Source organism: Chrysochloris asiatica, unplaced genomic scaffold (assembly GCF_000296735.1).
Source record: "Chrysochloris asiatica unplaced genomic scaffold, ChrAsi1.0 scaffold00038, whole genome shotgun sequence".
Classification (NCBI taxonomy): Eukaryota; Metazoa; Chordata; class Mammalia; order Afrosoricida; family Chrysochloridae; genus Chrysochloris; species Chrysochloris asiatica.
Window position 1 is genome coordinate 19015294 of NW_006408556.1, and position 13057 is coordinate 19028350.

Sequence of the window (13057 nt, forward strand, 5' to 3'; positions counted from 1 at the left end):
GTTTCATTGCTATGGTTTTAATCCCCTCCATGCATCATCAACCAACCATAGGGTATACACTACAAGCCTGCCCTGCCCAAGACCTTTCCTCATTTTAAATCTTTCAGTATCCCCTTGTTCTGTTGGATCAACTGCCTCTTAATCTATGTACAAGTTCCTCAGGAACACAATTAAGTATGTAATACCCACTCTTCTCAATGTTATCCACAATTTGTCATAGTCCACCCAGTAAAAAAGCCTTTGCATAGTCAATAAAGCATAAGTAAACATCTCTAGGTATTCTCTGCTTTTAGCCAAGATCTATCTGGTGTCGGCAATGAAATGCCTTGTGACATGTCTTCTTATGTAAACAGTTGAATTTCTGGCAGCTCCCTTACAATGTACTGCTGCAAACTTTACAATGTACTTCAGCAAAATTTCATTTGCATCTGATATTAATGACATTGATTATTTTCGCATTCAATTGGGTCACCTCTCTTTGGAATGGGCACAAATTTGGATCTCTTCCAATCAGTTGAGCAGGAAGTTGTCTTCCAAATTACAAGGCATAGAGGAGTGAGAACTCCAGTGCTGTATCGGTTTGTAGAAACATTGCAATTTGTAGTCCATCAATTCCTGGAGACCTGTTTTTTTGCCAATACCTTCAGTGCAGCTTGGACTTCTTCCTTCAGGGCCGTTAGTTCCTGACCATATTGTACCTCTTGAAATGATTGGACATTGACCAATTCTTTTGGCATAGTATATTCCTTCTATCTTCTTTTAATGCTGAGTCATTCAAAATTTTGCACATGGACTCTTTTGATATTGAAACCCAAAGCTTGAATTCTTTCTAGGTCTTTGCACATATTTCATTGTAATTCTTTGTCTTCTTGAGCTGCCTTTTGAAATGTTCTGTTCAAGTCTTTTACTTCATCATTTCTTGGTTTTAGCTTTTCTATCTTTGCTCAAAAGCAAGTTTCAAAAGTTTAAATGACTTCCATTTTGGCTTTTTATTTCTTTCCTGACTCATTAATGTCCTTTTGCTTTCTTAATGTATGATGTTTTTCATGTCATACCACAACTCTTCTGGTCTTGGTCATTAGTGTCTAAGACATCAAATTTGCTTTTGAGATGGTCTCTAAATTTAGGTGAGATACACTCAGTTCCTATATGTTCAATCTCATGGATTTGTTTGAATTTTCTTTAGCTTCAGCCTGAACTTACAGATGAGCAATTGATGTTCTTTTCTGTAGTTTGTCCCAAACTTGTTTTGTCTGATGATATTGAGCTTCTCCAGAGTGCCCTGATAGCATAGTGGGTTACAAGTAGGGCTGCTAACTACAAGGTCATCAGTTCAAATTTACCACCTGTACTGTAGTAGAAAGATGAGGCTTTCTGCTCCCATAAAGATTTACAGCCTCAGAAACAGGGTTGCTATGATTCAGAACCAACTCAATAGCATATGACATACATTGGGTTTCTACAATGTCTTTTACCATAGATGTAATTTATTTGATTCCTGTGTATTCCATCTGGTGAGGCCCATGGGATGCTGTTGAAAAAAGGTATTTGTAATGAAAGTCATTGGTCTTACGGAATTCTATATGTGATCTCCAGCACTGATTCCATTAATAAGACCATATTTTATAACTAACTACTAATCCTTCCTCTTTGTTTCCAACTCTTGTATTCCAGTTACCAGTAATTTTCAATGCATCTTGATTGCTTGTTTGATCAATTTCAGACTGAAGAAGTTGGTAGAATTTTTTCCATTTCATCAACACTGGCTTTTGTGGTTGTGTTATGTTTTATGATTTATAAATTTGAATAATAACAGTATTAACTGGTTTTCCTGGCAAGTGGGTGGATATTATTCTATTACAGATAGCATTGTACTTCAAGACAGATCTTGAAATGCTGTTTTTGATGATGAATGTGACACCATTCCATTTCAGTTTGCTGTTCTTAGCAAAGCAAACCCTATGATAGTCTGATTCACAATGGCCAAAATCAGTCCATTTCAGCTCACTAATGCCCAAGATATTGATCTTTGTGTGTTCCATTTCATTTTTGATCACAAAAATTTCCTAGATTTATATTTCATACATTCCACATTCTGATTATTAATGGAGAGTTACAGATGTTTCTTTTCATTTTGAGTTGTGCCCCATCGATAAATGAGGATACTGGAAGAATAAAACTACCCCTTAGGGCTTCTGAGACTGTAAGCTTTATGTAGTCTTGTTGTGGTGCTGTAGGATAAGCACTGGACTGCAAGGTCAATGATTCAAACCCACTAGCTGCTCCTCGGAAACCCTATACCGGGTCCCTATGAGACGGAACAGATTCAACAGCATTTAACAAAAATAACAACAATCTTTATGGAAGCAGTCTGTCACAGCTTTCTCCCACAGAGAAGCTGGTGGAATTGAACCACCAACCTAGCAGGTAGCAACACAAGACTTATCCACTACGCCACCAGGGTTCCTCTGGTCATTTGGCAATGAGGCATGTAGATTAGACCTTTGAATTAAGAAGATTGGTGTGGCAATGTAGGATCAGCACACAAAGTCAGCAGTTCAAACCTACTCAAAAATCCTACACAAGTTGATATGAACCAAACCTTCTCAAAAACTCTACACAGGTTGCTATGCGTCAGAACTGAATGGACTACACTTAACAAGAACAAAGTATCTCCTCAGTCTGGCTCAATGTAAGGTACTCGTTAAAATCAGGCCTAAATGAGGATTACTCAGCTTGTCTCCAGCAACATAAACTAAGGGATTTGAATATATGCCAAATTCAAGAATCATCATGATATTTAAAATTCTGAAAACACTTACCTGTTTAGGCAATGGATCCAGAAGACTACAGTCATATTTATAAAGTATTAAAATAATAAAAACTTGAATCTCAAGTAGAGCCAGCCACCTGAAAGAAAAATATGAAAGTTATTTGGTTGCAAAAACTAAAGTATCTACTAACAGAAACTAGGGAGTCCTCATGCAGCATTATAGGATAAGTACTAGGCTGCTAACCTCAAGATTGGTTGTTCAAACCCACCAGACACACTTTGGAAATCCTATACAGGGTCACTTTGAGTCGGAACTGACTTGATATAACTTTGCAACAACAACAACAACAACAACAACAGAAAATAGGAGCCCTGGAAGCATAGTCGGTCATGCATTGAGCTGCAAACCACAAGGTCAGCAGTTTGAGTCCACCAGCCGATCTGCAGGAGAAAGATGAGGTTGTTTTCTGCTCCCATAAAGATTTGCAGTCTTGACAATTTAGTCAGGACCAATTTAATGTCATGCAGCAGCAGCAACAGAAAACAACTAGAAAGGAATATATTGCATAGCAATATGCTTTTCTTTGCAATATAATGTTTTACTCTGAAAAGGAAAGAGTAAGAACTTCTTTGATAACATCACTTACTCCATAGGGACGCCTGGTGTGGTGCTGTAGGATCAGCACTGGACTGCGACCCACAATGTTGGCAGTTTAAACCCACCAGCTGCTCCTCAGAAACCCTATACAGGATCACTATACAGTCAGAAATGACGAGACTACAGTTAACAATAACAACTCCCTAGGGAAGGAGCCCTATTGGTTCAGTTGCTAACCAAAGGTTGACAGTTCAAACCCACCCAACGTCAGTAGAAAGATAGCCAATCTGCTCCTGTGAAGATTACAATCTAAAATGCCCTATTGGGCAGCTCTCCTCTGTCACAGAGGGTTGCTATGAATTAGAAATGGACTCCACAGTAGGTAACAACACCATAGGCTATTTGGGATGATTAAGTTGTTTAGCAATATATGTAAAATGCTTACCTAGTGGAATTACTCAACAAATGAGAATCCCAGATCCCTTCACTACATTTTAGATCTGTGCTTTCCAATATAGTAGCCTTTTGCTACATGTGGCTATTTAAATTTAATAAATAAAGTGAAATTTTTCAGTTCCCCAGTTGCATTGTTGTTGTTGTTAAGTGCTGTTGAGTCAGCTCCAATCCATAATGACCCCGTAAAGGGTTTCGGAGGAGCAACTGGTGAGATTGAACTGCTGACCTTGCAGTTCAAATGGCTTTGCAGTCTGGCGCATTAACCCACAGAGTCACACCAGGACTCCCCAGTTGCATTAGCCACATTTTAAATGGTCAACAGCTACATGTAGCTACTGGCTAAAATAGTGGATAGTATATACATATAGAATATTTCCGTTATCACAGAAGTTCTATTGGGCAGTCCTGCATGGGTCTAGACATTTATTGCCCACTGGATATTACTGCTGAATGCTCTAGAGGGCCCTCAAATTCCCTACAATCTCTGAATTTTCTCTACTTTCTGTAATCCTTCTTTCAGGAGTCATCTAATTTTTTTTACCATAAAAAAACAAAGAAAGAAAAAACAGCTGCCATTGAGTCAATTGCAACTCACAGTGACCCCCATATGTGTCAAAACAGAACCATGCTCAGTAGAGTTTTCAATGGCTTATTTCCCTAAAGTAGATCCCCAGGTCTTTTTACCAAGGTGCCTCTGAATGGGTTTGAACTACCAATCTTGATTAGCAGTTGAGTGCTTAATTGTTTGTGTCATATAGGGGGCTATTTTTGACCCTACACCCCTGATAGAAATATTTGAGTATGCCCCATAGTATTTTGGTATTCATTCATTTATAAATTACATCTATATGCTACTGTGTTAGTTTATTATCTACTTTCGTAGACAAGTACAAATAAGAACTAAAAAGCAGATAAAGTATGAATGGAATTCTGCTATATTTTCAACTCCCCTCAGCAAACTCTTGTTGGGCTCTAGATCCTAATGAGTACATTAGCCTCTGCTTGGTCTAACACGTCAAATCACTGAGAGTCATCCTAGACTCAATTGTGTCCTTCACCCCTCAGATCCAATTCATCATCGAGTCTTCCAGTGACATCTCTATTAGACTGTGTGGTACAGTTTCACAGGTCACTGATACTCTGTTCGGTTTTGTTTTCTGGAGTTTTTCATCTATGTACTTCATTTGTATAGTTTCCATTGCTATATTAAGGTTCTTCATCTTTTATTTTACAGCTCAAACTCACCAGCTGCTTCTCATAGGGTTGCTATGAGTCACAAATGACTCCATGGCACTTAACAATAATAATCTTCTGTTAATCCCATCAAGTGTATTGTTTTCACTTAAGATACAGGATTTTCATTTCTAGCAGTTTGATTTTAATATTTTTAGGATCACTCGTTTCTCTCATCATTGTATTCATGCTTTCATCTACTCTACTATACTTAAACAGCTGTTTCCAACATCTGCCATTGGTGTGTCTTGATTTTTCTAGGCCTGGTAATTTTAAAATGTAAATTTTAAAGGTCATAGATGCTGGATTTCATGGTAGTCAATTGTATGGCTCACTTCACTTCTTTTTCTTCGTGCATTTTGTCCTATGCTTCCTACTATGTCCCATTCTAAATTTATTTTGGGGAAGAGGATTGAGTCCTTTAATTCATTATGGCAGGAGTGAAAGTTTCAGTATTTTTAGAAATTTGGCGGAAAGTTGTTCACAAAAAAATTTCAACCTGCAAACAATTAGAAAAGTTACCTTTTCTTAGAAGCACTGCTTAATTAAACCTTAATTGGTAGAGATTAAACCCATTAAACTGTCATAGAATTGATTCTGACAATTGTCAGAATTGGTCAAACAATATAGGACAGAACAGAACTGCTTCCTAGGGTTCCTGAGACTGTAAATCTTTATAGGAACAGACTGTCAAAGCTTTCTCCTGAGGAGTAGTTGGTAAGTTTGAATCACCACCCTTGTGTTTAGCAGCCCAACACAACCCACTGTGCCACCAGGGGTCCTTTCAGTAAAGATTGGATCTGTCCTATTTCATAGACATCGATATGCTCTTGGAACAAATTATCTTAAGCATTTACAAATAAATGGGATTACAGTTGCATCATAAATATTTGTGAAATTTTTCTGTGGTACCCAAAAGGCTTATACAGTATCTGGAGTTCATTTGAAATAAAATCAAGATGCTTCAAGAATGCTAGGTTATTTAAATTATTTGTTACTGTACCACATCATCCATATTCATTCATTTGTCATTCAGTCAATAAAATTGAGGATTCAAAGGTGAATGAGACATGTTTTGTACTTTCTGTGAAGATTACAATCTCTATGGTGAGAAAGACATAGAAATGGCTAGTGATACTATAGTACTATAAAGACTTCAGTTGAGAGACATGTCAAATGCCTGAAGAAACAGAGAAGAGGGCAGAAAGCACAGGGAGCTGAGTCTGTTTTATGGAACACCTGTCCTATTATTCACTTAACATTTATCGTTGTTAAGTGCCACCTATTCTGACTCACAGGTATCTTGGATAGGGTTTCCTGGAAGTGGCTGGTGTGTTTGAACCACCAACCTTGCACTTAGTAGTCCAATGCTTATTCTACATGGCTACATATGGCACCAGTAATGTGCTATGTACTGTGCAAAGACCAACAGTACAGGGTAAAAGTGCTTGCAACCTAAAGCATTCAGGAAATGTTGGGTACTAGATTAGTGTGGCAAGAACGTGATTTCAATTGGGGCTAGGCTGGGACAGAGACAGGAAGGGGGCAGATCTTCAAGAGCTGACTGTGTTCTGCTATGTCATTTGGAAGCAAATGGAGAGGCACAGAAATATTGTATATGACTGTGTGTATACATAAGTGTGTATAATGAGGAAACTATGGTAGAATTCTGCTTTACAAAATTCCCTTTAGGGGCAAAGTGAAGGATAGAGTGGATGGGAATGAAACCAAAGGTAAAAAGACCAATCTGGAAACCAATGCAGTCATCCAGAAAATCAATGATGAGTAACTACACTGAGGAGCAGTGGAGAGACTGAAGGTGAGAGAATGATTTGAAGATATATTTAGAAGATAAATCAAATACCAGATACTGCCATACATATATATCTATGGCATTAAAAGCTTTTATGCCAATGAAAATAGGCTTCATAAATCTGAACTTTTATAGATGCTTTTAAAAAAACAAACTGAACTATGTTCATGTTAAGGATGTTTTCTTAATACTTCTAATGTCAAAACAGTGAAAATAATGAGGCATATTATTTATAACAGATTTATTTTGGGCACTTACAGGAACATTTACACATCTACAAATAAAACTCATTAAGATGTAAACATGCATGAAATTCCTTAAATACTTTGTTACTTGTGTATTTTCTTCATTTGTAGATATTTGTTCAAAGATCAGTACTTAAAGGCATTGTGAATAAAAAAATCCTACCAAACACCGAGCCTCCCTTCATGCTGCTCATAATGCACGTGGAGAGATGGGAAATGTAAGGATGTAAGATAAAGGAGCTCTGGTAGCGTAGCGGTTACGAATTGGGCTGCGAACCGTAAGGTCAGCAGTTCAAAACTACCAGCGGTTCCGCGGGAGAAAGATGAGGCGTTCTGCTCCCGTAAAGATCAACAGCCTCGGAAACCCTGTGCAGGGTCGCTCTGAGTCGGAACCGACTCCACGGCACATAACAACAACAACAAGATAAAGATGGAAAGCTCACTGTGACCTGGAATAAAAGCCGAGGACTTTAGAAAGAGGTGAAATTTGAGCTAGATCTTGACAGAAGGACAGACTGTAAATAAGTAGACATGCTGAGTGAGGGAATTCCAGATCCAGCAAAGAGCATGAGGAAGGGGAGGAGTCAATATTCCATAGTAAGGGAACAGCAAAAAGAGCCTACAAGGAGGAGCTTACTTCCAGATGTTTAGGAAGGTACAACTGGGCTAGGAGGACGATAAGTTTGATCTGCAGGCAGTGACTGCAGAGTCTTAACTAGAAAGTGACAAGCAGAGAGGATTATCTGAGTTCAATTCATCTGCATCTAATGAGTAAAACAGGTCGGCAGTTCAAACCGACTGGAGCTCCTGTAGAGAGTCGCTATGAGGTGGAACTGTCTTGACAGCACTTAACAATAAGTGAGCAAAATGGAAAAGGAGCGATAATAGAGTCATAGAGAAGCACATCACCAGAACTGCCAACCTTTAGGTTAGTAGCTGACTACATACTGCTTGGGTTACCTATGGTAATATACGTATTGTCATTGTTAAGTGACGTTGAGTCGATTCCAACTCATGGAGACTCTGTATAGGGCTTCCAAGGAGCGACTGGTGAGTTTGAACCTCTGACCTTGTGTTGCAAACCAACCTTGCAACAATTATCTCCGTTATTCAGCCACAAAAGACTATGGCTGGGATAGCAAACTTTCCAATAAGAATAATGAGAAGGGCATGATCTTGTAAACAGGTAGATCTTATATTAAATATTAAATAAGGTGTTGTGGTTAGTGGTGTTATAGGATAAGCACAGGACCAAAAGGTTGGTTTGAACTGCAAGGTTGTTGATTCAAACTCACCAACCACTCCTCGGAAACCATTTACAGGGTCGCTATGATTTGGCTGTGACTTGGCACTTAACAACAACTACATGTTAAATAAAGAATGGGAAGAAGGGAATTAGGTAAGGGTATGTTGCAAGAGAAAACAAGTCCTAGGGGTGCAATGGGTAAGCACTCAGCTGCTAATTGAAAAGTTAGCAGTTTGAACCCACCGCGGCTCTGCCAGAGAAAGATGTAGCCGTCTGCCTCCAAAATGGTTACAGCGTAGGCAATCAGTGCTGCCTGGTCCTGTAAGGTCGCTATGGGTCAGAATTTATTTGACTGGGTTTTAGGTTGGAAGAGAAGGAAAAGAAGAAAGCACGTGAAAAATAGAAGAGAATGGTAAATGTTTAGAAGGGAGAAAAGAAGACTGAAGAGCAGATGGAAAAGCAAAGAGAAAAATACTGATGAACCTCTGCCTTTCATGATTTGAGTATTGCTTTCTGTGGCACTGCTGGATCTGCACCAAACTGCGAACCGCAAAGTTAGAGGTTCAAACCCACCTGGTGCTCCTCAGAAACCATATACAGGACCACTATGAGTTGGAACCGACTTGACAGCACTTAATTACTACTACTACACCGTGTCATTGGGAAGATTAGGGCGGACTCCTATGGGGAGTGAACTTGTTGGGATCATGGATTTTCAGATTCCACAATGATTCCTTAAAGAACCAAAGTCCCTGCATGCTAGCTATGAAGTGGAAATTTGGCCACCTCTCTTAAAACATCGCATTCAGGAAAAGGAGTAGGGAATAATCTGGATGTACTGACTTCATCCGGATTAAGCATTTGTTAAGCGCCATGGATTCGGTTCTGTCAACCTTGAGGTTACAGTCCAGTGCTTATTCTATTAGGAGTACTTACAAAATAGAAATGAAATCAGTATATTTTAAGTCCCTGACCTTCCAGAAAAAAAAAAAAAAAAAAAAAGGCATGCCTTCACTGTGTGTTTTGTTTTGTATTATATCCAAAGTAAACAAGCCCCAGACCCCTTACAAAGGACAAGTTACTGAGAAAGCTATGATAATTTTAGCATGCTATTTCACAGAATTCTTGAACTCTCTAAAGAATGATAACAATGAAGACTACGACTACGTTTGGTTGTTAGTGACAGAAACCCACAGGATCCTGTATTTGAAGGGAAAGCACTGCTTGTGTAACTCAAAAACAGGGAGCTGTTGTTAACCTGAGGTTGAGATCACTCCAGCAGCTCAGTGATGTTACCACCAACTTCAACCTAACACCGTCTGCTCTCAGATTCTTAAAATAGCTGCTAACAGTTTCTGGGGCCAAATCCTCCTTGTTCACACCCTGGAGGAGATGCTTATTTTTGACCCAGAAGTCTCAGGTTGTTAACTGGCCTGCTGAAAACATACGCCAACACCTAAGCCAATCCCCTCAGAAGAGAGGGGTCCTAGTGTGGCAGTGTAGGACAAGCACTGGACTGCTGACCACAAAGTCATAAACCCAATATAAGGTCACTACACTATGAGTATGAACTGACCCCAGGGCACTTAACACCAGTGTGGCACTGCAGGATAATGCACTGGACCTCAAGATCAGTTTGAATCACAAGGTCGGTGGTTCAAACCCACCAGCTGCTCCTTAGAAACTATGAGTCAGAATCAACTGGACTGCACTTAACAACAACAAAAGGAAAGGAGGGAGGGGGCAAGAGACAGACTATGTTGATTGGTTTAGTGAATAATGGCTGGAATTCTCACTCCACATAGATCTCCAGATGGAAATCCAGATTATTAAAATAAAGAAGGGGGATTTGTTAATGAGAACACAATAACAAGTGGGCAGTATTGTGATGCGTGACCATTTTAAATCTTCGTCCTAGAAAGAGGAACAGCTGATGGAGCCCCTGACTCGTGTAAATGGGAAAATGCTCAACTACTAGCTGAAAAGCTGGCCATTCAAATCAACTCAGAGGCGCTTCAGAAGAAAAGTCTGTAATCTGCTGCCAAAAGGTCCCAACCTTGAAAACCTTGTGGAGCTGTGTAATGAATGCCCAGCAATACCATAGGACTGTCATGAGTGTCAGAACGGACTCAACAGCACTAACACCAACAGAAGCAATGGAGAAACCTCACTAGCTGAAGAGAAGTCATTCAGTTTGATGAAGTAAGAAAGTCTATTGAAAAGGTGGGGTGGGGTGGGATGAGGTGGAATGAGGTGAGAAATACCCAAAGCATCCTCTCTTTCTCTCCATAGATAGAAATCCTGTGCAGTTATTCTATGTGCCACACAGGGACTGGAGATGTATTTTGTAAATAAGAGCAAAATGGAGCCCTTTCTGAATGTTTTTGTTCAAAATGAACTTGTTTGTTTAGAAGCACTTTGGGTTAAGTATCTTCAATCACTCTTGAATTGCCTCTTCTGTTCCTGACAGACTTAAATCTTTGCCTCATAACGAAATGTCAAAATGAAATGGCCTGGAAAGTGATGGCTACAATTTTGCCAGTGCTTTCTGTGCTCCTTGGAGTGAGTCACAGCTCTTTAGTAAAGCAGTGAGAAGAGAGAAGCATGGTTTAAAATGAATAAAGCACTCTGACAGCCTGGCTCAGATCTGGAATTAACTAAGTCCACTTCTCACACCCTCATTCCTAACCCCTTTATATATTCTTCAAGGAAATGTATGCCCTATAGTGAAAATGCTAGGAAGCAATTATTTAAGTAAATATAGTTTACCCAATTCTGTTTAACAAGGAGTTGAGGGAGGGCCTGTGTTTAGGTAATACATTCCCTAAAATAAATTGGATTTGCAACTTCTCATGAAATCCATAAAGATTTTTTTGGATTATTCCTCTAAAGCAATCAGCAATTTCTAATTATCAAAAAGAGAAAAGCTGCTCACAACACTTCTCAAATACAGCAAAATTATTCAAAGATATTTTAGTGAATAAGACACCTACTATTACAATTGCTGTTGTTAAGTGCTGTCGAGTCAGTTCTGACTCATAGTGATGCTGTATAGGGTTTCTGAGGAGTGGCTGGTGGATTTGAACTTGAAGTTAAAACCAACCTTTTTGTCCAGTGCTTATCCTACAGCACCACACCAGGACTCCTGCTATTACATTTACATTATCTTTAAAATAGATATACAGAAACAACTGTACTCAGTTTTACAAATTCCAAATATATATTTGTCTTGCTATCATTAAACTATATGTGTATTATATGCTAATGTTGCTGGTGTTGTTGTTAGGTGCCATGGAGTAGCCTCTACACAACAGAATATAGGACGTCCGGTCCGGCCTGACAACTGTTGCTACACCTGAGCCATAGTTGCTGTTACTGTGCCAAATACATGTCCTTGGGTGTCTTCCTCTTTGTTGCTGACCCTCCGAGACTTTACCAAACATGATGTCCTTCTACAGGGACTGGTCCTTCCTGACAACATCTCTGAAATATGAGAGATGAAATCTCACCATCCTGACTTATTAGGAGCATTCTGGTTGTACTTCTTCCAACAAAGATTTTTTTTGTTCTTTTAACAAAAAATATTTTAATTTTCTTCTCCAACACCATAACTCAAATGCATCAATTCTTCTGTGGTCTTCCATATTCATTGTCCAACTTCCACAGGCATATAAGACTATTGAAAATACCTTGACTTGGGTCAGGCTCACCTTAACTTTGAAATACATTTTTGATCTTTAATACTTTAAGGAGGTCTTATGCAGCAGGTTTGCCTAATGAAATACATCATTTTATTTCTTGACTGCAGCTTCCATGAGTGATGACTGAATTCTAACAAAATGAAGACTTTAACAACTTCCATCTTTTCCCCATTTATCATGATGTTATTTATTGATCCAGTTGTGACAATTTTTGTTTTCTTTACATTGAGGTACAATCCATACTGAAGACTGTAGTCTTTGATCTTCCTCAGTAAATATTTTAAGTTCTCTTCCCTTCCAGCAAGAAAGGTTGTAACATCTGCATAATTGCATATTGTTAGTGAGTATTCCTCCATCATTATGCCACAGTTCTTGAAATACTTCAGCTACTTGGAATATTTACTCAGCACACAGATTGAATAAGTATGGTGGAAGGATACAACACCAGCACACAACATTCCTGATTTTAAGGCATTCAGTATTCCCTTGTTCTGTTCTAATGACTGCCTCTTGGTCTATGTACAGTTTCCTCATGAGTTCAATTAAGAGTTCTGGAATGAGTATTCTTTGCAATGCTATCTATAGCTTATCATGCATGATCCACACAGATGAAAGCCTTTGCATAGGCAATAAAGCACAAGTAAACGTATTTCTGGTATACAGTCCTTTCAGTCAACATCCATCTAACGTCATCAATGCTATCCCTAGTTTCACATCCTCTTCTGAATCTGACTTAATTCTCCAGTAGTTCTTGTTGATGTACCGTTGTAGCCATTTTTGAGTTCTCCTCAGCAAAATTTTACTTGCATTTGATGTGAAGGATATTGTTGTATGACTTCCACATTCCATTGGGTCGCCTCTCCTTGGAATGGGCACAGATATGGATCTCTTCCAATCAGTTGGCCAGGTAGTTGTCTTCCACATTTCTTGGCATAGATGAGTGAGTGCCTCCAGTGCTGCATCAGTATGTTGAAAGATTTCAATCTGTATTC

At 39.0% G+C, this 13057-nt stretch overlaps 1 protein-coding gene across 1 annotated transcript in view; it reads right to left on the reverse strand.

The window, feature by feature from the left end:
• The window catches only part of LOC102821257 (24-hydroxycholesterol 7-alpha-hydroxylase-like), a 95998-nt gene that overhangs the window by 5307 nt on the left and 77634 nt on the right, over positions 1-13057 (reverse strand). The window contains exons 9-10 of the mRNA XM_006860607.1: positions 7742-7833; positions 2823-2910 (exon numbers count right to left, since the gene is read on the reverse strand). Coding sequence (XP_006860669.1) covers positions 2823-2910; positions 7742-7833 — 180 coding nt within the window. The remainder of the gene's footprint in view (positions 1-2822; positions 2911-7741; positions 7834-13057) is intronic.